We start from the raw sequence: 27,551 nt of genomic DNA on the forward strand, positions 1-27,551 counted from the left end.
TCAGCGATGGCGTTTGTGCATTGTTCGCGTTCCCTTTATGGCCGCACCTCCCGAGATGACTCCATCACCTCCGGCGTTGGCGCTGCCCTGGGCGCAGCTCCCGCTGCTGCCGATGATGACTTTTCCCGCTGCATGCACATCTCCCTCCAGCTCGAGGCCTCTCAGCTCCCCAATATGGACCGCCGCGGAAAGTCTGACCCTTTCGTTGTCGTTTATCGCAAGGTGGACACCAACGCCGCGCGCGAAGACTGGGCCAAACTGGGTCAGACCGAAACCGTGTACAATGACCTGTGCCCCAAATGGAGCACCACTTTTTCCCTCGAATATAATTTCGGTACAAACTTCCTCCTCCGCTTTAGCATCTATGATCGTGACTCAAAGGACGATGATCTCTCCAAACAGGACTACATCGGCGAGGTCCGCTGCACCATTGCCCAGATCGTCCTCGCCGATAATCAGACCTTTAAGAGCCAGGTGACGAAACCCGGCGCCAAGATAGGGGCCAAGACCGGCTTTCTGACTATTCGGGGCGAGGAGGAAAAAGGCGACCTGGGCGACAGCGTCACCCTTCAGTTTGCCGCCAGAAATCTCCGACGCGCCCGCAAGCCCTTTTATGTACTTAGTCGCAAAAACGCCAACGACAGCAACTACTCCCCAGTCATCTACTCCGAGGTCCATCAGGGCTATTCGAGTTCCTCCCAGGTCACCACGTTTAAGCCCATCACCAAGAGCTTGGCCAAGCTTGTTAATGGCGATTTGGACAGGGAGCTCCAAGTTCAGTTCATGGATTACGATCGCTGGGGAAAACACTATCGCGGCGGATGCGCAACCTTCACCCTCCGGACTGCAAAAATCGCCATTAGCTCCGCGACCACCGTCAGGTATCCGCTTGTCAAGAACAAAACTAATGGGAATCTCGTTGACGCAGGTACCTTGTTGTTGAAGAAGTGTGAAATTTCAGTCCCATACTCCTTCTTGGATTATATTCGCAGCGGTACGAACATCAACCTAGTTGTGGCCGTTGATATGTCAGCAACAAACGGCGACCCGAGCGATCCCAGCTCGCTTCACTACAATAATAGACGCGCCCCCAACGAGTATGTCATCGCGCTTCAGGAAGTTGGCAATGTTCTCGCTGCCTATGATACGTCCAACGCGTTTCCCGCTTTTGGATTTGGAGCCACTCTACCACCTGTCTTCAGAGAGACAGCTCACGTTTTCGCCCTCACCGGAAACATTATGCAGCCCGTATGCCAAGGCGTCGAAGGCGTCGTCGAGATGTATTACAACGCCCTCAACAATGTCGGTCCGTACATGCCATGCCATTACGCCCCTGTCCTGGAGCACGTTATCCAAATGGTGCGCGAAGAAAACGCACGCACCAATGGAGCCATGTACACAGTGCTACTGCTAGTTACCGACGGCGACTTTTCCGATTTCCCGCAGGTCGCCAACTTGATTTGCTCCGCCGCAGATCTCCCGTTATCTATTGTTATTGTCGGTGTCGGTAACTCGAGATTTGTGAAACTGGAACGCCTAGACGGTGACGACACTCCGCTTTGCTCAACGGATGGCACACCCTGCGCTCGCGATATCGTCCAGTTTGTACAGTTTCACAATCACCGCTATGATCCCAAGAAGCTTGCCAAGGAGGTGCTCGACGAAATACCAGACCAACTCGTTTCCTACATGCGCAGCAAGGGCATCAAACCTGGCGACATTACACCAGGACCGTCAAGGCAGCCCCGGCGCGCCCCGTCGAGCAATCCGAACGGCCAACCCGCGGGACCTTACATCCCAGCCAGTCGACAAGGTTCATCTCGTCTCACGTTTCAGGCGATGCCACCCACAACTATGCATCTCTCGCCGCCAACTTTTGGGCAGCAACCCATACATGCTTCGAACCCAATGCAAACCCAAGCCCCCCTCCATCTGCAGCCACCAATGCAGACCCACCAATCCGCGCAGACGCCTGGTGTGTATTCGTACCGTATGCCGCAGCCAGGCGTGCCCGCATCTCCGTACTCACAAATCCCATCACCGTACAGCTATCACACTCCCCACATGTACCCCCCGACAAGCACACCGTATGCGCATCAAGCAGGCGTTCAGCCTGAGCATGGCCAGTACCAACCGCAATCGAGTTTGATGAATAACCAAATCTCTTACTCACAACCACAGTATCAACCGCCACCGCCCAGTTGAAGCTACGAAGTAATATGAGTTTTTAAGAGAAGGACCGAAATCCGTCTGTTAAATATGCACATATCTCGGAGTATTTCGGTACAAGTAGGCTTTGTATGATTCAAGCTGCATTTTTCGACTTCTGTGTGTTTTCAGAGCTCGATAGAGCTCATCTTTCTAGGCTCCCGGCCGCCATACCACTAAATAAACTGTTAACGGTATTTCAATGCTTGGCACCTGTTAGCACGTGCCAAAAACGTTTGGGATCGATCGAAGAAGCTGTATCCGCAAGAATCGGGGTATCTCGAGCGACCCGTCAAAGTAGTGCGGAAGAGTCGTGCACCATTTGCCAACTCTGGGACATTTCGCAAACTTGATCGAACACACGCATCCCACTAGTCGAAAACGTCATTCAAACCAGAGACTCCATCTAACAAAAAAATTGTCAATCGTGTCGTGGTAAACCCATTAGACCAGATATGGACCACACTTGATGACGACAGTATCCTGCGTCTAGTTCAAGTCATGTCGCAGACATGATTCCACCCGTCATTATCTCTCTGGCCACATTAATGTCACCTGATAAAGTGAACGGATTGATCTCATCAGGGTACCCGACACACAAAAGGCACAACCCGTTTGGGGGTGCAGAAAACTTGACCTTTTGTCTCAATCCGTTGTCCACGATTTCTCGAAACTCCGAGAGCGCAATACTTCCAGTCCCGACTTGAATGAGCGTCGCGGCCAGAAGACGCATCATCCCATACACGAACCAATCGGCGGTAACCTCCAGCTCTACTAAGTTAGCGTTGTTATCCGCGGTGCGCACGCTAATGTTGCTGACGGTGATCATGGTGTGCGACGCAGGGGCGTTCGCCTTCCGGAAAGCCGACAAGTCTAGAGGGACGGCAGATTTCAATACTTGAGCAGCGGCGTTCATGGCGGGAACGTCGAGGGGTTTGGTGTAGCAATGCCAGGTGAATGGTGCCATGAATACTGAAGGCGATCGCGCAGTTCGCACTGTGTAGCGATATCGACGCCACAAAGCGTTGCGACGAGCGTTAAACTCTTTGTTTGCGAAAGCTGCATCCATGACACGGACATCTTGGGGAAGGCGACGATTTAAAGCACCTACCCACGCTCTTTTCACCAAATGTCCCGGACCAGTCCATCGCAGTCCGTAAATACATCGCGTCAGTACAAATGCCCCCAATTGGCCTTTTCGAACTTCCCAAATCAAGGCAAAGCTGGCAACTCACCTCGCATCTGCTAGCCCGCGCCCTTGGTCAACGTCAAAATGCACGACCTGTCCAATCGCGTGGGCGCGCGCATCCGTGCGGCTGGCTGCTGTGATTTTGACGTATGTCCCTAGTACGTCAGCAACGGCGCGTTCCAAAGTTGATTCGACCGTTCGGAAGTCCGGCTTGGATTCCCAGCCATGGAAGGCTGCGCCATTGTATTGGAGGCGGCAAGCGACCCTCGCGGCAGACGGCGGTAGAGAAGTGCGACACAGTGGAGGTGAGCGGGGGTTGGGCGGGTGTGGAAAGGAGGCAGCATTGCAGGACACCCAGCAGAGAGGCATGGAAGTTCGCATCGCTTGGGTTGGGTTCTGGTTAATTTGGGTGGTTGGTGGTAGCACGCGGGGTCTTCTTTCAGGTGCGATGGATATCCTTGGAATTGCCACGGGAGTGGATGAGATGATAAAAAGCACAAAAGTTGATGAAGACAAGGTTCCGTCTGCCCCACAGTCCTCGCGTATGCAAGTAGAGAGCACTCACTTCCCGCAGGGAGTGGGCCGTGAAGGCATGAACGGCGTGTGTTAATAGTATTAACTTAATACCCGAGGCAAGTGGAGAGCTCGAAATTTTGATCCAAAGAATTAGCCAATCATTCGTGATAAGGCCATAAGCTTTGACACCGCGACACTTTGTCCATGGAACCCGCATTATTGTGAATACTTCGTTAAGCGAGCCATCGACAACGACCAACAACAGTTCGCAAACACACTCGTGTCCTGGAGAGAATCGATGCCATGCTCCTAATTCAGTAGTCCCCAGAGTGCTCACTCATGCCTTTCGCATGCAAACGCAGTGCTCTAACCGTCCTCTCTGCCAGCCTGAAAAGCCATTCCCTGCTTTTCCGCCATGTACGCGCAAGCCGCCAGGGCCCGCGCCCGCAAACAAGTGGACGTCGACAAGGACGACGATGAACTGAAGCGCGCCAAGGAAGCCTATGCATGGGAATCCAGCAACGTTAGGTCCTGGGATCAAATCGAGGAGGATCCGGAGACTGGAAAGCTCAAGTCCTTCGTCCGCGAAAAACAAATTGCCCGAAAGCGAAGCCGCGACGACGGTTTCACGGGCGTGAGACGCGGCATCATTCGGTTCTGCGTACTCATCATCGACATGTCCGAGCACGTGCGAGCAACAGATTTGAAGCCGTCTCGCGCCGACCTTTTCTGCGAGTCCGTTTCGAGCTTTGCCAAGGAGTATTTCGATCAGAACCCCATTTCTCAATTGAGCGTCGTCATGACCCGAGACTATGAGGCCATCAAGTTGTCTAGCTTTTCTTCCAATGAGAAGCATCACATCGAGGCCATGCGAAAGGCTTTGCGTCTAGGACCGAGTGGTGCAGCATCTCTGCAGAATGCGCTCAAGATTGCCAACAAGAATTTGTCCACCGTTCCGCCTTACGCAATGAAAGAAGTTATTGTGTGCTACGGATCGTTGTCCACATGCGATCCTGGGGATATTCATGCTACAATTAATTTACTCGCCAGTTCCAAAGTGAGGTGTTCTGCCGTAGGACTCGGTGCAGAGCTACATATTCTCCGTGTCTTGACAAAGAGCACAAACGGCACATACTCCATAGCGATGAACGAGGAGCATTTCCGCGACTCCCTCGGCAGTCACGTTATTCCACCGCCGACCACAACGAAACAGGTCAGTGCCTCTCTCATCCGGATGGGATACCCAATACTTCAACGGATTGATGAGCCCACATTATACTGTAACAATCCAAGCGTCAGAGGGCGACTAGGATACAACTGTCCGCGCTGTTCGGGATGGCTCAGCGAAATGCCATGTGAATGTACTCTGTGCGGACTCACACTTGTTTCAAGCCCTCACTTAGCAAGATCCTACCATCACTTGTTTCCGGTTCCTAAATTCATTTCGCTTGAAACCAGTGATCTGGATCTACGTTTACAATCGAAAGAGGATGAAGCAAAGTTCGCAAAGGCTATGAAATTACTTCCGATAGACGTGCTACGCTGCACAGGATGTGCAAAACTACTCGAAAAAGAAGCTTCGCTGCGTCTCCTTTGCCCAAGCTGCGTAAAGGTGTTTTGCGTTGACTGTGATGCTTTTGTCCATGACTCGCTGCACCATTGCCCAGGTTGCGGCGTGTAGAGTTCGACGTTGTAAATACCTCGACGTCGCGCGGTGTAAAGCCGACCTTATTTTTTGCCTGCTCTGTCACTTCGCGTTTCTGCTAATCACCCCAACTGCGCCACATCCGGTGTCCCGACGACGACGTCATGAGCGGAATCCTCCTTAGATCCAATTGGGCTAGTTGCGGGCTTTCCCGCTCCTTCTGAGATTCTTTTTTTGTTCTTGGAAGCAATCACCGCCAGTCCTGAAATACTGGACAACCGACGGTTCAACGTTGGACCATCCTGGCTGAGCCAAGGATGTTCCAAGGCTTGGCTTGCAGTTAGCCTTCTCTTGGGGTCGACCTGAAGCAGTAATTTCAGGAAAGCTTTTCCTTCATCTGACACTTCATCCCAACCCTCTCCAACCATACAGGGCCCCCGCGAAAGACTTCTCATATACTCGATATCCGTCTTTCCCCAAAATGGAAACCGACCGCACAACATGATCTGTATCAATAGAGCTCAAACTTGAAGTTAGAATAACCTTCCAACAGAGAATACAAAACAGGGCCCGCATTCTCTATAAAATCTGTCTAATAAGAAATGTGCCCATCTCAAACGGGCAATAATGAATTAAACTTACGTATAACACAACTCCAGAGGCCCAAATATCGACAGCGGGCCCATATCCACCCTTTCCAACAATTTCCGGTGCTATGTAATATGACGTTCCAACGTGGGACAAAAGCATCGCGTCGTCAGCACCACCATCTTTAAGGAAGTTGGATAATCCGAAGTCCGTCAGTTTCACTTCGAGAGGCCAAGTTTTGCCGACGCACAACACATTTTCGGGCTTAATGTCACGGTGGACTATATTTCTGGCATGAAGGTACTGCACCCCTTCTAAAATCTGTCTCATGATGTGTCTTGCTTTCTGCAATAGTAAAGAAGGAAAGAAGTGAACACATAGATTTAGGCCCACTGTTAGTTTCTAAAGAGACGTAGTCACTCCCAAAGTTTCGAAATCCAACATACCTCTTCAGTAAAGAATTGCGAGGAGATGATGAGATCAAACAGCTCGCCCCCTTCCATGTATTCGCTAACAATCTCCAGCTTACTAGGTCCCTCGAACACATCCAGAGTTCTCACGATATTTTTGTGTTGAACGGTTGTCATGATGGCCCGCTCCCGTTCAATAAACTTCTTCTGCTTCCGGTTGTTCGGGTTCTTGGTTATTCTTTTCGCAGCATACTTTTTCCCGTTGAGTTTGTCGACAGCAAGAAATACCTCTCCGTACGAGCCTTTGCCGAGTTGCCGACCAAGGCGATAAAAGTCTTCCAAAATGCTATTCGCAGACTTTAAAGCTTGGATCCATCCGATCATGTCATCTTGACTTTCTGCAAAAAACGCAACGCTTCGACCTCCAGCGGATATTAGAAACTCGAGGGGCCTATCGCCTAAAGAAAGGCGTATGTTATTGATATCGATTTCCCATGTCGGTGGCATGTTCTCCTTGACATGATGAGAAAGTTTTGTTCCTTTCAGAACTAGATAGCGTCGATTTCTTCCCTTCAAACGTTTTCCTTCCTTTGACAGCCATCCAGCCCGATGCCTCGGTTTATCGCTTTCTGAGTCTTCCATGTTTTTACCTGACGTTTCCCTTCGAGGCGGACACTGACGACTGGCCGAAAGTCCGATTTGTTCGGCTGCAGTGGAAAACTCGGATGCAATAGTTGACTCAAATGCTTTTTAGATCATGTCAAGAGCAGCTGTGATATGCACTATAGAAAACTGGGCAAGGATACACAGAAATTTGGAGAACAGGGTTGAATGTGCTGTATGTTGCATTTGACTATGTTTCAAAGGTTTTTTTTTTTTCGTGAGTTGGCGATCATTGTCCCCTGTGCTCGTGCCAAGAAATCTTACAAAATCGTTAGTATTCAGTACTGCAGCAATTCCACTCTCATGCTACTCTAAGATGAACAAGACGCATCCAAGTGCCGCCCCCAAAAGGTTACTTTTCAACAAAAAAACGTCATAGCCTCAATCTGAAAGGGGAAGGGGGGCAAGGCCCGAAAGGTGAAGGGATTCTGGAAGACAGTCTGGGCAATTTGGAAGACATGTCAAAGGTCATAGGTGCCTGGGGTTTAGCATCATGCCTTTGGTTTGAGAAGCCCGCAGCAGGAGCATATGAAGTATATCAAGCAGCTATGAACAAAGCCGGCATAATTGCTTTTGCGGATAATTTAGTTTGAGACAGGGGATTGGTATTGGTGACAGTTGAAGAGCAAGGCATTAGTATCGTGGTCTCCTGCTCTAGAGGCTCTTCTCTTCCGGTTTGAAATAGGACGGGTTCGAAAATGCTTGCGCTCTTAAGAAAGATGCGTTTAGGGTGACATATTAACCGAATGGGAGATGATGTATTGAATGTGTAGTCTGGCCAGGAAGGTTTAAAAAGTCCATCCCTTGTCGGGTAGTAGTGCAGAGGTAGTGAACTTTTACGAGGTATGTTACCCGGAGAGGGTGAAAGGTTGTTTTTATCTCCCCGTAGAGAGGAAGGAAGTAGCGCTAAAAATGTTGATGGGGCAGAACTGCTCCGGCACGCTGTGTTTTCTATAAATACTTTGCGGTACTCCCCTCGCATATTATACACGCTCTTAACCTCAGACCAAGCACTCACGCATTCATCAGCATCAGGATCAAGAGGTTTCAGAGCAGTTGAATTATTGAATGTCTACCAGGATGGCATCCGGAAACGCAGTGCTGACGGTGGCGGTGCTCCTTGCGTCGCTGCTAGGGCTCTCGCTCGGGCAGACGGAGGTGATAACGTGCCGGCGGAGCGAGGAGGTGTCTCGTTGCGTGGACGCGCCTACGGACGCAGCGGCGGCGTCGCCGCTGTGCCGGTACCGGGTGTGTGCGTTCTCGTTTGTGCGGGCGAAGAAGTGCGACGGGAACTTCGAGGCGCGTGCGACGCACTTCTGCGCGGAGCAGGCGCGCACGGAGGCGGTGTGGAGGTGCACGGCGGACGGCGAGCACCGGCGGCTGCTGCTGCCGCTCGGGTGCCAGGGCGACCAGTGCACGGACGAGGAAAAGGCGTGCGAGTGCGAGCTACAGGTCGTCGAGAGGACGCACCTCGAGATGCAGAATCTCATTCTGGACGAGTGCCCCGTCACGGTGTAGGAGGGAGGGGGCACCGGTGGCGGGGAGGTTGGCAGGTCGATAGAAAAATGAATAAAGCGTGATAGTTCTGCGAATTGGCGACAGGAACGGGTCGCAAGCCTGGGCGGCATGCTGCAGCAGACCTGGGGCGCCTCGCCAGGTTGCCAGCTCTGAGGAGCAGAAAAGTCGTACACGTGTAGAGGGCTGAGCTGAGCTCAGCCCTCTACACGCTTCCTGAGCCCCCCCCCCCCTCCCCCCCAAAATGCTCCAACCAAAGTACACCAACATCATGTTGGTGTACTTTGGTTGAACCATTTTTGCCCAATGCCGCTTGGAAGAAACGCCTCCCGCGCCTTGCGTCAACTACAATTGTTATACCCTTGGGTAGTATCTTAGTCTCGTCTCGAATTTCCCTGCTTGCGTCATCCCAATGACGCACCGACCCATCCCCCCCATCTGTCGACCTCATTGTACGCAATCTCGCGTCTCAGAGCAGTACATTACAGTCCTTGAGTGCGAGAGGTCCATCTGGTCAGTGAGCAGCACTCACTGTTTAGTACTGTTTAGTTCAATGACCCTTTTAATCACTTGTGTTCACCCGGCGTTCTACCGTATGAGGCTCGGAGGGTGCTCATAGTATGAGCACCCTCTGCCCGCCCACCTATCACAGCGTCCTCATTATCGATACTGCCGTTGCTGTATGCCGAAAGCCTTGCGTGGGAAATCCCCAACCTCTTCGATTCTGTACCCGCGTCCCCACTCTTGTCCAACCCCCACCCCCACCGCCGTCCCATTCCACTACATCTCTGCCTCCGCTCACCTCCCCCCACATGCCCTCCCACACGCCCTCCCACACGCCCTCCCACACCCCGGACCATGGCCCCTTCCTATGCCCTCCGACGCTCCCTGCGTCCTCTCTCCTTCTGGCTCCTTCTCCTTCTACCCCTGCTGTGCGTTGCCCAAGACCCTCAGCTGTGCGATGACCCTGTCGCCGAGTGCAATCCCGACGAAAACTACTTCACGGAACGCCTCAAAATCGACTACGCCAACTCAACACTTGCCAAGTTGAAGTTTTCCAACACCTTTGTCGACTTTGAAGTCCGCGATCCATTCCCCAACGAAGGACAGAAAATCATGGAATGGCAATACCGTCTTGTCAAATGCGGCTGCCCAAAACCCGACGACACCCCGGACTCTACTACCGTCCTCTTCACAAAGCCATCCAGCGTCTATGTGTCCGAGAGCCCCCCGCTTAGTCTTCTGGCTCGCATTCTTCCGGATCTCGAGTGGCTTACCTACACAGGTGACGTCAAATTCATCTACAATCAAAAGGTCGTCGATCGCATCGTTAATAAGAAAGCCACAGCGATCCCGTATGACAAAGGCTTTTCCGCCATCAAAGAAGATGACACCGTGAGCCTAAGCATCATCGGACATTACAACATTGAGCCATACGAAGAGGCCAACACGGGAAAGCCCTATCTTATAATTGGTGAAGTCAACGAGGCAAACCCCTTGGGCAGGGCCGAATGGATGAAGATTCTGGGACTCCTCTTTGAAGCCCCCGCCGATGCCAACAAATTTTTCACCACTGTCGAAGAGCGATACCTAAAGGCCAAGGAGTTTGCCAGTCGCGCTCAACGAAGGCCCTCTGTGTTTTTTAATTATCCCCATGACAGGAACTACAAAGAGGGTCAAAAGCCCGAGGAAAACTTCTTTTGGACTCAACCGGGTCCAAATCAATACATCAGCGCGATGGTGAAGGACGCCAATGCAGAATATAGGCTTGATGACGGGGGAGCGATTGAAAGTTATTCACTGAAATTTTCGGAAATCACCGGCAACTTTTCAAGCGCAACTTATCTGATTCACACAAGCACGAACCCTTTGACTGATAACAAAACTCTCCAACAGTTCATTGAGGATCCTGTAGGACCGGAATCCGCAGGTGATGACAGCTTTAAAAAATTGTCGAAAGGCCTTGCCTCGGTGAGATGTGGGAATGTATGGAGCCATTCAAAAACCATCCGGGGCTCAGCTTCTGATTTCTTCGAATCCCAAGTGTTTCGCCCGCATGAATACCTTAGCGAACTGGTGCATATCTTTCATCCGTATCTGAAAACAAAGAAAGATGAAGATCTCATATGGTCATACAGCCTAGGGGAAGCACCTGAGCAAGTCGTCGGTTCCAAGTGTCCATTTACTAACCTAGCTGGTGACCCTCCCGAGGGACGGCAATACGTGGACCACGAATTCAAGGTATCTAGCCTCACTCGATTCGAAATAGAGGATAAAACCGAGTCAGAGATCTTGCCGAAGCTGCGAAGTGCAACGGACCTTGATGGCAACTTCGTAGAATTGTTTTTCAAATCCGCAAGGGCCACCAGTGGCGAGGATACAAAATTCACAGTGCGGCTGGCCGTCAAAAAAGAAGATGCGGAAGATTTTGAGAGTTCCGATCCAATGTTGAAAGCTCTGCGGGAATCCATGGGCGAAGATGTGGCGTTGGTCGACGGGGAAGAAGAGGAAAGTGATAGTGGGGGTATAGGAGGGTGGGGTATTGCGGCTATTGTGGTCTCTATTGTGGTGTTGATCGCAGTGGTTGGATTCTGCGCGCTGTCACGGCGGAGGAAACGAGGTGCTGCTCCGGCTAATGGCAATTGGGCCAGTGCTGAAGCAGTGGGCGGATCTGACGAATACGTGCCAATGACGGCTGTGTGAAGAATGCGACATACACCAGTTGCAGCAACCCTTTGTGGTGTTACGGACATACCAGATGTATGCCGAAGGAAGCCGGCCGGCGAATGGCTCCTTTTCGAAGGCCTTCGTCCGGGCGCAAGAAGAGCTCCATTGAGACAGGCAAGCCGTCGTTGCAATACTGGTCTTCGGTTATGCAAGTACTTCTGGGATAGGGCAGCGAGGGGAGCGTCACAAACCTTAATTTGAGAATTTATAGACTGGATGCTTTGCTTGAACAGGAGTTGCTGCTTCCTAGTCTTTAGTCCGGTAGAGAATTTTTGTTTTGGTGTTTAAAGCTCACATGAGACTGTTTTTGTTTGCATGGAGAGATTATCGGGTTTCTGCGGGTTTCTGCGGTACTGCTCTACGCGAAAGGGAATTGTTGCTGTTCTGGTTTTCAGTAAGAACTAAGACGGACGACACATTGAGTTACGATCAAGGCGAACTGTATTGCGCACAAGTCAGAACCGCGTGCCATTTTCACGAGAAGTGCTACAGCATTGTACGGTATTGCCTTTTATGAGCACTACATCTGTATACGATACGGGCCCGTCTATATATCGTAAACACAGTACCCAAGGATATACAGTTTTGCCCTCCAATGTAGTGCACGGTATTGAATACCGTACATTGGGTATTGATGATTTTTGAGGTAGCCAATCACCCCTTTTCTATCAGAGCAACGTTTTCTCAGAGCAAAGAGGATTCCCCCCTCTGCTTAACCGCGCAGCCTACTCCGCCATGCTCGCGGAGCGCACTTCTGTCGACTCCCTCCCGCCCGGGTGGACAGGCCTGGAGAACAGACTCTACCGGCGGGATGTGGATTACGCTGCTTTGCCCTGGTCGTTGCGCTCCGAGGAGATGTCGCAAGCCATCGCCTGCGCTGCCCCGAGCGGCGGCCCCATCGCCATAGTATCAGATGCTGGTTGGGGACTCTCCTTCGCATTGGCAATCTACACGCTCTCTGGCCGCTTGATTAAGTCGTTCGACAGGCTGCGCGAGAAAACCGTACCGCCCTTCCGTGCTGTCGCGCTCGGGTGGAGTGTGCACGACTTGCTCACTATTGTTTACAATGACGGTGCTGTCATGAGGATACCATCGGGGGTCCGACTGGGTAAGGCGAAAGTGGTTAAGGTCTTTGACCCGGAGAAAGATGAACACATTAATGATGCTTGCGTTGTCGAAACTGGGGAAGTGGTGCTGAGGGGTGCTACTGGCGCAATTTACAGGCTTAGTCCTGAGGACAAGGTACAATCAAGTCCAGTAGTGGTCAAAACACCGGAAGGAGTTGTACGAGAGGTGCCGAACGCTTGTATCGCCGCCTTTCAACCGAAGGACAGCGCCCATAGTGCGGTGGAGACTTTGTTCATCGTGGAGGATGGGAACGTCGCGCTTTTAAACTCGTCAGGTCTTATTCATATGCCTGGAGAGAGAGACGTATCCCAGATTTGCGTTTCACCAAACGCCCAATACCTCGCCGCTATGGAAAGCACTACAGGAAATATATTCGTGAGAACGGTAGACCTCGATGCTGAGATTACTCGAGTTAACCTTGTCGTGGAGCTGGCTGCCTTACATGTGGAGAATGTACGTTCTGACGTCGTTTTCGACGCCAAGATGCCAGAATCTATTGCCTGGGTTGGTAGCGATGCTGTAGCAGCGCTGTACAAGGAGCACCTCGTTCTCGTTGGACCGCATGGTGGTGTTGCTGTGCTTGGTTTAGATGAGCAGTCCTCCTTTGGCGGTATTCTGCTTCACTCTGAGGTCGACGGGCTGCGCCTCATCTCGCGGAATCAGGTCGAGTTTGTGCAAATGGTTGCCGAGCCTGTACATGCTGTCCGATGCAGAAAGCAAGCACCAGGATACAAACTTCTCCAGAGCAGCGGTGAAATTACTCCTGCAACAGATACGGCGAGTGGTGTAGCGCTTTTGCGATATGGATTTCTGCGGGAAATGCGAGAGTCCGGAACCCTGCTTGCGGCATCGAGAACTTGTACGGCGGCTGCATATCTCGAAATGGATGCCCAGCGCCAGCAAAGTCTGTTACATGCTGCGGCATACGGACAGAGGCATGCAACCGTCTTTTCAGAAGGGTTGGATGCAGACCAATCTCCAACTCAGGTCGCCCGAGACACCAGCGCAGGGCGAGCTAACACGAGTCGTTCTCATAGGGATATTGTTATGATACCTACTGCCATAGCAATTTTGCGAGTGATGCATGCCGCGAGAGTAGCAGAAGCAGGAATACCTTTGACAAAGCCTCAACTCGATGACCTTGGGCTTGCTGCACTCGTAGCCAGACTTTCTTGGTTCGGGCTACACACATTAGCCATTCGCCTGGCTCTGTTTGGTGGCATCTCACCCTATGAAGTTTTGTGCGAATGGGCGACGGATGCTGTTCTTGCGAACATCGGCGATTCTGATGAAGCTATCACGTCGATGATATCCGAACGGTTCGAGGCGGTGAGTAGATCTTACACTGGCATTGACATGTATGGAAGTCGCAGGGGGAGAGCTTTGCCGTATGTGCGAGCAGCTGAAGCTGCCCATAGACTTGGGAGGCAAAAATGCGCTGAACTGTTGTTAAGGAGGGAGACCAGGCCAGCTCCCAAGGTGGCAATGTATTTGCAAATGAGCCGAGAAGGACCTGCAATTGCATCTGCGGTTGCATCAGGGGACCCAGAGCTCGTGCTTGATGTCTTGCGATCGATTCTATCGACAAAAACTGTGCGTGAGACTGCCCAATTGCTTCGCACACTCCCTTGGTCAGTCAGCAACAGGGCAACGGATCTCCTTGCATCTCACCTAAAGCAAATTGGGGACTTCGGCTTACTTCGAATCTTGTATCTAGAAGTTGGAAGAAAAAGGGAAGCCGCCGTGGTAGATGTATTTTTGGCGAACCAGGTTGCAGACCATCGAGAGCGGATGGCTGCTCTCGAGAGAACAGCAGTATCGCTTAGCAGAGGTCATAGTCGAAAGGCTTGTCTGTTCGAGATTCAAGCCGTTCAGCATGCGGCTGCGGTTGCAAACAGCGCCATTGATCTGGAGAAGAGAAGCCGTTTAACTCCGGGACATTTGCGGTCGTGCAATGACGGCGACTTACTCGACAAAGCTGTGTGCGACATCGCAGACGTAAATCGTCGACGTGATATGCTTGCCAAACTCAAGAAAGAGTTGAAAATGCCAGACCGCAGATTCTTTTGGATTGTGCTGGACTCAATGGCGAGGGTTGGTGATTTCGAGTCAATAGAAGCACTGTCAAACTCAGCGGGGCGAGGAAGGGCACCGCCAATAGGGTTCACTCCATTTGTTGATACATGTATTAAGTATCACAGAGACGATGAAGCCGTGAAGTTTGCGCTTCGAATTGCTGATCTCAGAGACCGAGCTCGTGCACTTGCTCGATGTGGCCGCGGAAGGGAAGCGGCAGACATTGCATCTCGGTTGAGGAACCAACAGCTCCTTGAAGAAATTCAAGATTTAGCCGCACGGCATGTAGCTTCAGTAGCGAAACCGCCCGAACGTAATGCAAATCGTTGAAGTTGCAATTACAGACAACACCAAACACAACTAACTAAACTATTTTCGACATCTGATTTTAGTTATATGCTCCTGGTCATGCAAGCCAAGACGCTTTCACACCTATTGTTAACGCTCCATTTTGTCGAGAACCGCTACACACCACATTTTCGAAAAGAAGGCGCAGCAGAGCGTCTGTTGATGCCCATTCGTAATGGCCACCTCTTTTCAGGCGGAAATGAGTGCTTTCGTTCCCTTCAAGTGATGGAGAGGCCGTTAGTGCCATTCCAGCCGAGAAAGGCCTGCGGTGGTGCCTACACGTACATGATGGGGATGAAGATTTGAGGTCGAAATAAGTAAATTGTACTGTATCTTATCGATGCTGTAGTATACAAAGGTCTTTATACGCCTTGCCATATTCCCAAAACTGCGGAGCAAGACCACTGAATCATGTTCGCGCACGGTTCGCTGTTTGCTTCAAGAGCCTATCTATCGCAGTCTCAGCAGAAGCGAAAGAACCCCGAAGCTGCTCGTAAGCTACGAAAGAAACAGCCGAGGCAGGCAAGGCCTTCAGCATATTCGGTAGAACCCCTCGAAAATATCCCCGCCATCCCATTTCACGGCCGATTTCCTTCCACATGTGGCCGAAACGCGTCGCTTTTGCACTACTTTGGCTGTCAAAGCCAGCTACTTGCATTCTTCGACGGCAAGTGTCAAGCGGGAAAGCTGCAAGCTGCGCCATTGCACTGGCGATAGCGCCACATGCAATAGAACTCCCTGTTGTAGGCATGCCAGATCCGTCGTTTTTCCTTGGCAGAATGGGACGCAGTGTCTCATACATAGCAAAACTTATGCCGACGTACGGGAACACTCCTGCGATCGTGGGTACCAACCCACGATACACACTCGTAATACCTTCTCGACGAATCGACTCTGATATACCATGAAACGCTCCGTGGTATGGCTGAAAGCCACTCCGCTGCAATGTCAAACGACCACGAATAAAGTCCAACGGATAAATAGCAGTTGCTGCAATAATACCTGCAAGACCTCCTACAAGCACTGCTTCCACAGCACGCGCATGCGTGCCACCTGAAACTAAGTGAACATTTGTTTCACCAGAAGGCGACCCTGGCGATGATGAAGATGACGCCCGCTGCGGACCAGCCATTAGCTGCCGGACAACCTCCATCTCTCTCAATCTATTGACAACCAAAAGTTGTATAGCAGCGCTTGGGACAATCCGCATCACGTTTGCCCCATTCCCCCGAAACGCCGCTCGCCATATACTGCTATCTTGCTTGACCATTTGGCGCGCTGCTGCCAGCCAACCCTCCGAGAAGCTCTTTGTGCCTCCAGTCTGCATCAAAATTTTCATGCGGTCCAGTGGAGCTACAGATGTACGAGAAACTGCGCCTGCGACACCGACTGACAAAAGATGACCCCAATCTAACCGCTGCATCCATTTCGGCATGCTGCTGTTGTCAGTGGTGGTCGAATACACTCTCATGCTACCCCGTGGCGGTACTGAGCCGCGTGGGGAGTACTTCATAAACTGCGACCCGATCACGGATAAGGCACCGTCTGCCTCAACAACTGATAAGTCGTCCAAGTCGGTTCGCAGTACATCTGTTCCTTCCAAGTCAATGTTGAGCATGTGACGAGTTAGATTTGCAACATCTTTCCGGAATAAGGGCGGTAAGATATCATGTGAGCACTCTTGGAATTCTCTTCCGGAGAGAACTCGGGAACCATCTCTGCCAAAAACCTTCTTTAAGGTTGGGGTTTCCTCCATTAACATGCGCTTTGCGCTTTCGTCGATATCTGCATAGTCATGCCACAAATACTGCATTTCATCGAGAGAAATGAAACCAGAATTATTTTGATCTGCTAAACGGAAAGCAAAGTTCATTTCTGCAGCAGTTTGGTTCAAGACAATGTCGAAGCGAACAAACTCCCAAAAGTCCATGAGGATTTCATCATCATCGTCGTCGCCTTCTGTACTCGATCTGATTTTTGTTTCGTGGTCTGTCCCTTTTTCCCCATCCGACTTGGCTGCAAGTATTGCATAATCCTTCTTCTCTGCCATAGGGTCGCGTTCGCGATTGCTTGTAACCAGAGACACCAGCAATTTCGCAAGTCTTTCCCTTTCTTCCTCGGGAAATGCATGTACACCTGCGAATTTGAGGAGATCCGAGCGCGTCATGTAAGACTCTCCATCTTTCTTGATATGTGCATTTTGATCGAAAATAGCTCGAAGATATTGTGTCCCTCCGCCAAGATTAAGACGATGAAAGGATTCCGATGATATAGCCCAGCACTCTGTATCAGTTCGCGCCCGTACAGTAGCCGCTCGTGGTGCATTATACATAAGGCTCAATTCACCGAAACTTTGGCCTTGTTCAAGAGTCTTGGATAGAGATGAAATTTCTTCTTCTCCCCTATCATTCCCATTCCTGGAGTCTCCATTGCGAGATAGTTTGGGGTGGCGAATGTGTCTCTCCAGTTCTCCGGTTTTTATAATATAGAAATTATCACCTGCGTCGCCTTGTTCAAAAACGGTTTCCCCAGCGCGAAACTTGACCAGGAAGAAGGCGCTCATCTCATTCGGGCCAAGTTTGTCTAGACGTTTGAACAAAAAGTGCTCCTGCAGAAGTCTCCTCAAACTTCGCGTGTCAGCCGTAGAGACGATGGACTTGATATCAGAGCTAGTATCCTTGAATAGCTCAAACGTTGGTCTATCCACTTCCCATAATAGTGTCCGTTCCTTCGCTCGAATCGTGGAAACGCGAGGACAGTTAAAAATAAATGCGGTCAATCCAAAAGTGGTGCGAGGTCCAATAGTAGCCAACAGTATGGGGTCTTCCTCGCCTTTCGACATGAAGCGTTCGAGCCCGCCGCTACCGACCACGAAAATTCTATCGCCGTATTCCCCTTGCTCAAAGACAATATCACCCTGTTCAATAATACGGGCGCGGAAGGATTTGAGCAGATGCGACCGCTTGTATTCATCGGGCACCATGCCATAAATAGGGGTTCTCTTCAGGGCGTCCTTAATAACCTTGCGGGAGGCGCGCGAAGGGGTGTCACCTTCCACGACACCTCGAAAACTACGCATCTTACTCATATCGCCGACACCTTTTGACGCGCGTGCAATGCGGCGCAAATGATTTTCTCTGCCTAGACGGGCGCTTTTGAGCAAATGGACGCCAGGCGGGTGCTGTTGCTCAGACGAAAAGTCCTTTGGAGTATAATAAAACGCCGGCGGGTAACTCTCCAGTAAACCGACACGTTGATACGCAGCCGCGACAAGCTCGGAACAAAAGACACGGGAGAGGTCACTCTTCTCCACTTGCACAGGATCGACAACCTGTCCATCTTGATCATCCATCATTTCCATAGGCGCATTCACCTCGAGCTCCTTTTTTAAACGTATATTGATCTTTTCATAGTCCTCCTGAACACGCGCACGTTCGCCGAGCAACAAACGTCTCTGAAAGTTGGTGAGGGCAGCGGTCTGCAACTCCTTTGATATCTCATCAATCTGGGCGCGCTTATCAATCAGCAAGGCAGCAAGTCTCTCGCGCTCCTTCTTTGCAAGTGGGTCAGCGACGCGGATCATGACGGAGCCCGCGCCAATCTCATACGGCCTGCCCAGCATTTCCTGGGCGAAGGCGTAAAACTTTTCGCGCATGGACGAGGAGCGGACAACGGAAAGCTTGCGCACAGCAATCTCATTGGACTTCGATCTACGGACGCGCTCCTCCAAGGAACGAAGCTTGACCCCGCCGAAGTCTGCTTCGAGAAACAGGAGTTCGCCCGTGGCTGGGTGGCGGATGACAACGCCGACGTGATCCCATGCAGAATTAGAGAAGAGTTTGGACACTGCACAGAGAGCGGCGCCAGCGGGGGGCATGGAGAGGCAGCGCCTGTTGAAGAGGACGATGTCGCCAGAGTCGAGGCCGGGGGGAAGGACGATGGGGGAGGCCCGGGGGGAGGCATCTTTTTCGGCGGGGGGAGGTTGCTCAGCCGCGGTCATGTCAAGGTCATGAGATTAGGACGAGTGGGAGAGTGACGAAGTGGTTAACAGGGGTGTGACGAGGAGCAGCAGACGGAAAGGGGGGGGGGTACGGGGGCGCGGGGGGAAGGGGATTGTGGAATTGGATTGCGCAGTGGCGGTGGCGGTGGCGACGGGTGACGCTGACACCTGTTGTGTAAGGAGGATTGGATGCATATACAGTGCAGTATACAGTGCAGTATACAGTACAGGGCAGTCGATTTGAAGGGCGAATCAAAAGCGTGGCAGCCTGATTTCAATAAATCGAAATTCTAACGTCATAGTCGCGTCTGCCCCTCGTCAGTTGTCCCATGTCGACGTCGAGCTTTTGTTGGCGATGTTGACATCGCTGCGTGCTGACATCAGCACGCAGCGTAATCGCGTTTTCGTTCTACATAGAATGGGAGCCACGTCCACAGGGGGCTAGCGCGACCGTGCCTTGTACGGACGCACGCAGGGATTGAGGGCAATGTGCTGCCCTCCGTCGACTCTGGAGACGATAACACGATGGTGCAAACGATAGTCGCTGCTGAGGGTGTGCCGCCTCAGGCGTTGTTTTCATGCGCAGAGGCATACGTAGGAAGGCAACGTGACTCTGTATCTGAGCGTTGTTGCTCTGCAACCCTGCACGTAGCAGGCACAGGCGCTGCTTGCGTTACACGCAGGCACGCGCGGCGAGGGCAAAGCGGGGTTGTTTGCCAAAAAAGTGTTTCCAAAAGTGAGACAGTGACATGAAGTGCCGTCGAATACGAGGCAGTTCGCGGATCCTTTGTTTGGCTTGATACGCGGGTGCTAAACTGGGCGAGGGTTGCTCCGTTACCGCGTGGGGCACAGTAGGTCGGGTTGAACAGGTCGTGTAGAACAAGGGCAAGGCGGCGACAGATGCACCGGTGGCGCAAGAGGGGGCATAGCGGCGGTGTGGAATAAGCGAGAAAGGGCGTGAGGCGGCAACCGGGTTCCCCGGCCGCAACGTAGGCGCACACGCGAAGGGACAGCGAGAGACTCTACTCTCCAGCGCGGGTTGGTGAGAGGGTTGAGGCACACACAAGTGTGACGGACGTGGGCAAGGAGTGCCAAAAACGCGGGATTACCGCATCGTCCACTGGGAAGGCGCCAAGTAGAAGTAAGGACACGTGTCCCTCCACCAAGGGACAAGTGGCCGGGCAGGGGGCGGATGGGCGGAGAAGGGAAGAGAGCGCGTCCGGCGCTTCCAGAAGGCGTGCTGGAACGCGGAGGGCAGCGGTTGGTGCCGGCCTACACCCGCCCGCCATTGGCCGCCCCGAGCAACCGCCGCCTAACGGATCCCATCATGGGAGAGACCCCCAAAATCAACCTTGAATCCAACATCCTCCCCGCCATCCCCCGCTCACACCCTCCTCGCCCCTGATCCTCAACTACACCCCACCAACCCTTTGCCACGACTCGGCCCCTGCCTTTCGTATACCGTCTATCCCTCCACTCCCCGTCCGTCCCGTCCTTCCCCTACTTTTCGCCTTTCTCTCTTCTACTCCCTCTTCCTCGGTTTCACGCTCTTCGTCGCGAGCCGCACTGTTTCGTCTTCTCCTCCCTGCTCCCGTTTCGCTTAGTCGCTCGCTTTTTGGTACGTCGGCCCCCACGTAAGCGCCATTGACACTACCGATTTCGACACATTCACCTTCCACTTGCCGATCGCGCACTGTCACCGATGTCCCGTCCCGTTCCGTGCTTTTCGCTTGCCTCAGTACGCTTCATTCTCCCGCTCTCCTTACTGACCTATGCTCCTTTCCCATTTCTTGTCCTCATCATTGCTCTCACCGATTGCCCCACCCTAGTTCCCACGCGTCTTATCACCACTATTCTAAATGGATCTTGCCGCCAGAGAGAAAGCTGTCTATCTGGCCAAGCTCGCCGAGCAGGCCGAGCGATATGACGGTACGTGTCCCCCAAACCCGTCTCCTCCCCTTGCACACACCCGTTGTTTGCCCCGCTCCGAGCCCTCATCCTGACGTCATGCCCATGCGATATGTCATCATCATTGCCAATCAACAACAGAAATGGTTAAGGAAATGGCCAAGGTGGCTCATCTCACCGACGCCAACACAGGAGAACTTAGCGTCGAGGAGCGCAACCTCCTCTCAGTCGCCTACAAGAACGTAATCGGTGCTCGTCGCGCAAGCTGGCGCATCATCTCCTCCATCGAACAAAAAGAAGAGAACCGGCGCAATGATAAGCACGTCAAGATCACTAAGGAATACCGATCCCTCATTGAGGAGGAGCTCAACTCCATTTGCAGGGATATTCTCGAGATTCTCGACAAGAACCTTATCGTATCGGCGCAATCAGGTGAATCTAAGGTCTTCTACTACAAAATGAAGGGTGATTACCACCGCTACCTCGCAGAGTTTTCCGACGAGAACGATCGAAAAGACGCCGCTCAGCTCTCCCTTGACGCCTACAAGAAGGCCACCGATATCGCCGTCACCGATCTCACTCCAACACATCCGATCCGTCTCGGCCTTGCTCTCAACTTTTCTGTCTTTTACTACGAAATATTCAACAGCCCTGACAGTGCATGCGATCTGGCAAAGAAAGCCTTTGACGACGCCATTGCTGAGCTCGATTCCCTGAGTGAGGACTCCTACAAAGATTCGACCCTTATTATGCAGCTCTTGCGCGACAACTTGACCTTGTGGAAGTCGGATCAAGAAGGGGAGGATGGGGAGGAAAACGCCGATAAAGCGGAGTGAGTCACGAAGCTGGTCTACGATTCCTGTCCTACTCTCGCACGACAAGAGTGCTGTCTCTCGAATTGAAGGAAAATGAATTTGCTCCAGTGATCTAGTCGCTGCGCTATCGAATTCGTGATCTCTTACATGATAGACGAGGGGGGAGTGGTTGAAAAAGTGAGCAGGGCTGGTATGGACATTGATTTCAATGGCGAGATGAGTGTGTGCGTTGTCAGATGCGTTTTGCTCTCGAGATTTGCGGAGAGTCTGTTTCGTGGCATCTGCACATACGCCGCTCTTTCTTCTCGGTGTTTGTTAGGGTTTCTCGGGTGTCGTAGATACTGCGTGGACAATGGTGTGTTCGTCTAACATGGTAGCAAATACATCTCTCTTTTCGTGCTTGTGCCTCCTTGATCGTGTCATGAGGTTCGCTAAACACAACTTAACCTGTCGCATTGATCGTTCTGTTGATGTGGCGTGGCTTGGTTGATCTAAACTGTTTCGGGTCACCGCAATTCCCTAATCGCATTAGAAATACATTCTTACATACCTTCCCGGAGGCAACATCGATCGCATTTTGCATTTGTTGTCGCTGCAGTGTCCAAGGCTCGAGATACATGCCATCGTTCACTGATAGGCGGTTTCGAAAGTCTATCATTTCGGAAGGGGAGTGCGGAATGCTCAACTCCGTCAACGATGTGCTTCGAGTAGTTTACAATTCCTTACGACGGGTGTCTCACGCGTTCGGTTTGTCAGTGTCTACAGTCTCTTTGGACTTTTCTTTGAAATCGCACCGCATATCGTAAGCATCTTCGGCGTCTGCGTAGTACTTGGCCTCGATGTCATGAACCTTATAACCAAGCGTCTCAATATAGAGATGCTTTGCAGCATCATTGCTCTTCCGCACGTGCAGACTCGCATACTCTGCCTGAAACGTCTCCTTCATAGCTGCATGGGCACACTCCATCAGACGGCGCGCGATACCCATCTTCCGATACGGACGCAGGACAGCGAGAGAGGTTATGTGTCCGCGGACGAGAGAGGACTCTTCTTCCAGCTTAGAGAGCACGTAGCCCACGACCCGTCCGCGTGCGTCCTCAGCGACAAACATGAGCTGCGGCCAGGAGAGAATGTGGTAGAAGAAATACTTCATCTGGTAGTTTTCGGGGAGGCAGGCGAGGTTGCATGCTTGGATGGCGAGCAGATCCTCGGCCTGGTGGTTGAGCGACGCATCGCGCATAGGGAAATAAAGAGGCGCAGGCGTAATCAGAATTTGTTGGAGAGGGCGAGTGGGGTGAACGTTTCGATAGTTGGCGGATAAGAAATTTGAAGATCTCTCGCCGTCTCTCGCCGAAACTGACCAACAGGACAGGCGGGAACTGTTGAGTAGAAATCAGATACTTACCACTGCCTGACGAATGCTGATCATCTTGATAGCGAAATGGGGCCGTGCACGTTGGGTCGTTAAACTGCGTTTTTCTTGGTGCGATTTCTTGATGAAATCCTACCAACAACTCGCTGGCCCGAGAGGTTGTTAAAGCTCCGAAGTGAAGACGATTCAAAATGCATGCAACCCTTTTTGAGCTATGGGGACGCCGACGAGTGTACACTGAAGGGCGAGAAACGAAGGCGTGAGGCAGGGTCATATTAAGAAACCTGAAAAATATAAACAATAGAAACTTTTTTTTGCAAACCACGCACTGAACCGTTAACTTGGCCCCAATTGCAAACGTTCCGTCGTTGCATCACCAGCACCTATATCTTCTATTCCATCCTCGCGAGGGTTCTGTACACTGTCCCGTATCACGGGCACTCAACGAATTCAGCCTCTCCCCGGTTCCAAGGTTCAAAAACTTAACGACGCAGGCCACGCTTCGCCGTTGGGGGGCTTTTCCCATCGAAATGTCCCATTTTACGCACAACTCACACGCCACGCAGTCTCCCCATATCTCAGCGCCCGCCACTGTAAAAGACGCTCGCGCTCGCCCGCAAATCTTGGAACGGTGATGGCGTCCCTACTTTGCACCCGCTCAGCTCCCTCCATCGATGTGCGCGGCTCCCGAGTCCTTGCGGCCGCCACCGTGCCGGGCACGGATGTCGTCGTCGCTACCACGGAAGCCAAGGAGCTGCTTTATGGCACTGACATCAGGGTGTCCACAACCGCCCCGGTGCGCGCGCTTGCTTGCGTGCGATACGCTTCTTACGAGGCCGATTCGCTACCTGAGGAGAAGTCTCTCGTCCTCACACTTGTTGAGAGCATCGGCCTGCGTCTGTATGCGCTGCCCAACCTTCTGGAGGTAGAAGGCCAGCTTACTAATCAGTTGACAGCCATTTCCAAGACCACTCACACTTTTTCGGTGGACAGTCTCGGCTCCGACTTGGTAGTAGACTCTTTTCGGGTCGCAATGGCGTGCGCTGAGAAGGTATGCCTCTTAGATGTCAACCCCGTGCGACGGAAAGTCACTGTGTTGGGAGAACACATTCTGGCAGAACGCGTCGCAGCAGTTGCGTTTTCGGAGATGACGATTGTCGCGTCAACGGCCAAAAAGCATCATATGCTACGCATTTCCCGAGGTGGTCGATTGGCGTTGGCTGCCACAGTCGAGCGAACCAATGTCACCAAGAAGCAGACGACTGCTATTGGTGGTGCGGTCGGTGATGGGGGCGCCGCCATGCTTTCGTTCCTAGGTGGCTTGTTTGCAAGGAAAAGTATGCTTGCGAACGTTGCCTCAGCAGTTGCTTTTGCGCTTCCGGATAACAGATGGTTGCTCACTGTCGATCAGGAACTTGTACCATATTCCTCTTTCGGAGCGAGAATTGACGACCTAGAAAATGTGTTCAAGAGTAGAAGTGGTCTAGATATGTCTGACACCGGAAGCGTTGGTCTTGGTACAGAAGGAAGTACAGACCTTAAACCGCCCATGACCAAACGAGATTCCATTTCGTCCTTAAGTTCCATAGCGACGGGTATATCCCAAAGGACCTTTCTCGACGAGACTTTAGCAACCCGATCCGAAAAGCCCCCAAAAGACACTGTCTTTTCGTCCCCGTTCATATTTTCTGTCACTCAGAAAAGTGAAATCATGGCTTTTGCCTCCAACGGCTCACTTCCAGGGGTTGTAGAACAACTGTGTCTCGTGGAAGGGCAGGAGAAACTAGAAGAAGGGGCGAAGATCATGTTGTGTCGAAAGGATCGCGCCCTTGCTGCAGTGTATTGGCCAAACGGTCGCGTTGTTGTCGTAGAACTAACAGATGATCTGGAGTCACTCATTGAGCAAAAAGAAGCTGAAGGAGAACTTCGGTTGGCTTTGGCATTGGTACCGGCAGATCAAGTCGATAGAATGATAGCGCTGCGGCGCATGCTTGCAAAAGAAGCACGACAAGAGGAATGGCACGATGCAGCCGTGCATCACATGCAGAACGTTGTCAACCTGGTGGTACGACGAGAAGGAATCAACCAGGTTGATCTCATCACAGAAGCGGTCGAACTTCGGGGACCACGCAATGGAGGATGGCACAAAGACAAGGATATCGCTACGCTTTGGGCAGATTTTCTGTTCCGCTTGCGCCGTCGCATCATGCGACCCAGCTTGGCGGATATCGACGTCCTGGAAACTTTGTGCTACGCCGATGAATCCGCAGCCCGAATTAAGGCCCTGATGGCTGTAGACCATGCCGTTGGATTGCATACGGGAGAAACTTTAATCACTCGAAAAGAATGTGCACTGCGCGAGGAAGAGCGCGTGGAGGCACTCGTTGCGTTGTATACATCTCTGGGAGAGCACGGAAAGGCCCTTCTCCTGATAAAAAACTCGGACAAACAAAACACTTTCAATGGAGTTGCTGGGTATCTTTCAGATGGCATGCGGGCCAGTGACGACCCAGATTCTTTCTTCTCGAACTTGAAATGGCTTGCGCATAGATCCAGAGAGGAAAGGTACGGCCGAGATGAACTACGCAAGCTCATCGTAAAAGTTGTGCATGACTGCCAAGATTCGGAAACCCTACTTCGACGGGTTTTCGAGGTATTGGTTGAAGAAGTAGAAGAACTTGTCGATATGGTGGTAAGAGAACTCTCGAAGGCGTGCTGCGATGAAGGAAATGAGGGACCAGAGGAGAAGAAGTGCGGCACAGAAGCGGAAGAAACAGCATCTGCCGATGTTCTCGCCTCTGCAATGCTTGCAGGAATGGTGAGAGCTAGTATGCTTGAGAAGCGAAATGTGTTCGACCGTTTACGGGCACTCTTTGGGACTTCTATCCTACATCGTCCAGATCAGTCATACCATTCGTACACACTCTTGCAAGCCCTACAAACGACCGAGAACAAGGCCCTTGGACTACATGAGGAACTAGCGTTCTTGTTAGGAAGGCAAGGACGGCATGAAGCTGCTGCAGATGAACTAGCAGCGGAACCAAATCTTGCCCCGGATGAGGCACTGGCAAGACTAACTCGTATGCTTTCCGTGCTAGACAAACCATCGGCGTCCGACTCTTTGGTAGCGGCATACTTGCGCGTGTCTTGTGAGGGACGAGCAATGAGAATTCAGGATGCTAGCAAGGTACTTCGATGCGGTGGGGGCCATCTTGAAATTGAAAAACTATTGCTGGACGGGCGCTGTTCTGATAATTCCTTGACAGTTTCCGAGATGCGTCCCTTCCTTCAAGCAGCACTTGAGTCAGGGAACGAAAGGCTTCGTCTTGCCGACATATTCCGAGCTTCTCGAAAGAGCGAGGTCCGCCGATTACGGGAAGAGGTGCTTACAAGACGACGTAGATTTGTGCTCATAGGCCACGACCGAGCATGCACGCTGTGCACAAGGCGGATCGGAAATTCAGTTCTTGCGGCCTACCCCGACGGGTCGGTAGCCCACCTCGCCTGTCATATGAGTAAAGATGGTGGCTAGCTCAAGACATGACGCCAGCCACAAATGAGCGGTGTACATTGTGCTGATGCTCACTATTTAAATCTCACGGTTGACATCACAAATGAGAAGTAATCGCCTCTGGTAGTGCGCGGCCTCATAAGCCGTGCCGTCTTTCTTTCGCTTGATGTCAACCGATCAGAAATTGACTCGATTCAACGGTAGGAGCTCCAGAATGGGAGGAATGCGTGTTCGCTTCATTTCCATCTTGCGTAAAGAGGCCTTGTAACTTCAATGAACGTGTCTAACGTGTGCCTGCGGGGACTTTATCTGTGTTGCATGCACTCAATGTAGTTTGCATCTTCCCACTAGGCTTGCATATCTTTGTTGTCCAGCTTTGCTCAACAAATCATTCGTGTAACCATTCCTGTGGAGATATCGTTTTTCGCATGAAGATGCATAAGAGAAAACTGACAACAAGGAGGTAAATTGATGAAACTCATGCCCTCAAACAATACTGTGGGCAACACAAGTTGTAGTCTTTAGGTTCAGAAGTGTCGCAAGACGGCGTGTAACTCACTTTCACCATTTTCCAGGTGACCGAGCCCACCTGTGCAACTGAGCACCCACATCACGGGATGGTACGACGTGATCGAGTAGGCGGTTACGGTAGTTGGTGTTCTTCTGTGCCCAAAATTACGAGAACTGAGAACTCCTCTCGTTTGAACGCTTCGAGGTACAGTGATAGTCCTTCTATGTTTATAGACAGGAAATCGTTCTTCATTTCAGCTTCTCACGATACTTTTTCCGTGGCCCCGGTAAGTATGTCCTCGCCTGTTGAAGCTGCGACGCAGTCAAAGACGTTATCGATAGCTTAACTGATATGATGACCTCTGATGACTGTCTCGCGCGTTTCTCTTGTCACGAAACATGCTACATGCCTGGTTCAAAGT

At 51.7% G+C, this 27,551-nt stretch overlaps 10 protein-coding genes; 7 read left to right on the forward strand and 3 right to left on the reverse strand.

Annotated features, from left to right (window-relative positions):
• The first annotated feature begins 132 nt into the window (after positions 1 to 132).
• Positions 133 to 2,286, forward strand: CHC_T00002193001 (hypothetical protein). XM_005713165.1 is given in 2 exon segments: positions 133 to 2,205; positions 2,206 to 2,286. 1 exon segment carries the CDS (start codon positions 133 to 135, stop codon positions 2,203 to 2,205), a length of 2,073 nt encoding a protein of 690 aa, XP_005713222.1. The 3' UTR covers positions 2,206 to 2,286.
• Positions 2,287 to 2,300: 14 nt separating this feature from the next.
• CHC_T00002194001 (hypothetical protein) lies at positions 2,301 to 2,561 on the forward strand. The gene has a single exon (XM_005713166.1). It carries the CDS (start codon positions 2,301 to 2,303, stop codon positions 2,559 to 2,561), a length of 261 nt encoding a protein of 86 aa, XP_005713223.1.
• Positions 2,562 to 4,328: 1,767 nt separating this feature from the next.
• On the forward strand, positions 4,329 to 5,594 carry CHC_T00002195001 (hypothetical protein). The gene has a single exon (XM_005713167.1). It carries the CDS (start codon positions 4,329 to 4,331, stop codon positions 5,592 to 5,594), a length of 1,266 nt encoding a protein of 421 aa, XP_005713224.1.
• Positions 5,595 to 5,680: 86 nt separating this feature from the next.
• CHC_T00008435001 (Serine/threonine protein kinase) lies at positions 5,681 to 7,198 on the reverse strand. The gene is made up of 3 exons (XM_005713168.1): positions 6,593 to 7,198; positions 6,201 to 6,491; positions 5,681 to 6,064 (listed from the first exon to the last, which is right to left on the reverse strand). The coding sequence occupies exons 1-3, from the start codon at positions 7,196 to 7,198 to the stop codon at positions 5,681 to 5,683; spliced, it is 1,281 nt and encodes a 426-aa protein (XP_005713225.1).
• Positions 7,199 to 10,471: 3,273 nt separating this feature from the next.
• On the forward strand, positions 10,472 to 11,437 carry CHC_T00002196001 (hypothetical protein). Its single transcript, XM_005713169.1, has one exon. The coding sequence runs from the start codon at positions 10,472 to 10,474 to the stop codon at positions 11,435 to 11,437; it is 966 nt and encodes a 321-aa protein (XP_005713226.1).
• A 3,168-nt stretch (positions 11,438 to 14,605) lies between these two features.
• Positions 14,606 to 14,995, forward strand: CHC_T00002197001 (hypothetical protein). Its single transcript, XM_005713170.1, has one exon. It carries the CDS (start codon positions 14,606 to 14,608, stop codon positions 14,993 to 14,995), a length of 390 nt encoding a protein of 129 aa, XP_005713227.1.
• Positions 14,996 to 15,321: 326 nt separating this feature from the next.
• On the reverse strand, positions 15,322 to 19,013 carry CHC_T00002198001 (hypothetical protein). XM_005713171.1 is given in 2 exon segments: positions 15,322 to 15,422; positions 15,423 to 19,013. The coding sequence occupies 1 exon segment, from the start codon at positions 19,011 to 19,013 to the stop codon at positions 15,423 to 15,425; it is 3,591 nt and encodes a 1,196-aa protein (XP_005713228.1). The 3' UTR covers positions 15,322 to 15,422.
• A 1,370-nt stretch (positions 19,014 to 20,383) lies between these two features.
• Positions 20,384 to 22,306, forward strand: CHC_T00009475001 (14-3-3 protein). XM_005713172.1 is given in 5 exon segments: positions 20,384 to 20,631; positions 20,843 to 20,872; positions 20,873 to 20,942; positions 21,063 to 21,757; positions 21,758 to 22,306. The coding sequence occupies 2 exon segments, from the start codon at positions 20,873 to 20,875 to the stop codon at positions 21,755 to 21,757; spliced, it is 765 nt and encodes a 254-aa protein (XP_005713229.1). The 5' UTR covers positions 20,384 to 20,631; positions 20,843 to 20,872; the 3' UTR covers positions 21,758 to 22,306.
• A 93-nt stretch (positions 22,307 to 22,399) lies between these two features.
• On the reverse strand, positions 22,400 to 23,382 carry CHC_T00002199001 (hypothetical protein). XM_005713173.1 is given in 2 exon segments: positions 22,400 to 22,833; positions 22,834 to 23,382. 1 exon segment carries the CDS (start codon positions 23,380 to 23,382, stop codon positions 22,834 to 22,836), a length of 549 nt encoding a protein of 182 aa, XP_005713230.1. The 3' UTR covers positions 22,400 to 22,833.
• Positions 23,383 to 24,408: 1,026 nt separating this feature from the next.
• CHC_T00002200001 (hypothetical protein) lies at positions 24,409 to 26,645 on the forward strand. XM_005713174.1 is given in 2 exon segments: positions 24,409 to 26,640; positions 26,641 to 26,645. The coding sequence occupies 1 exon segment, from the start codon at positions 24,409 to 24,411 to the stop codon at positions 26,638 to 26,640; it is 2,232 nt and encodes a 743-aa protein (XP_005713231.1). The 3' UTR covers positions 26,641 to 26,645.
• The last annotated feature ends 906 nt before the right edge of the window (positions 26,646 to 27,551 follow it).

This window comes from Chondrus crispus, genomic scaffold, assembly GCF_000350225.1.
Source record: "Chondrus crispus Stackhouse genomic scaffold, scaffold_129, whole genome shotgun sequence".
In the NCBI taxonomy this organism is placed as follows: Eukaryota; Rhodophyta; class Florideophyceae; order Gigartinales; family Gigartinaceae; genus Chondrus; species Chondrus crispus.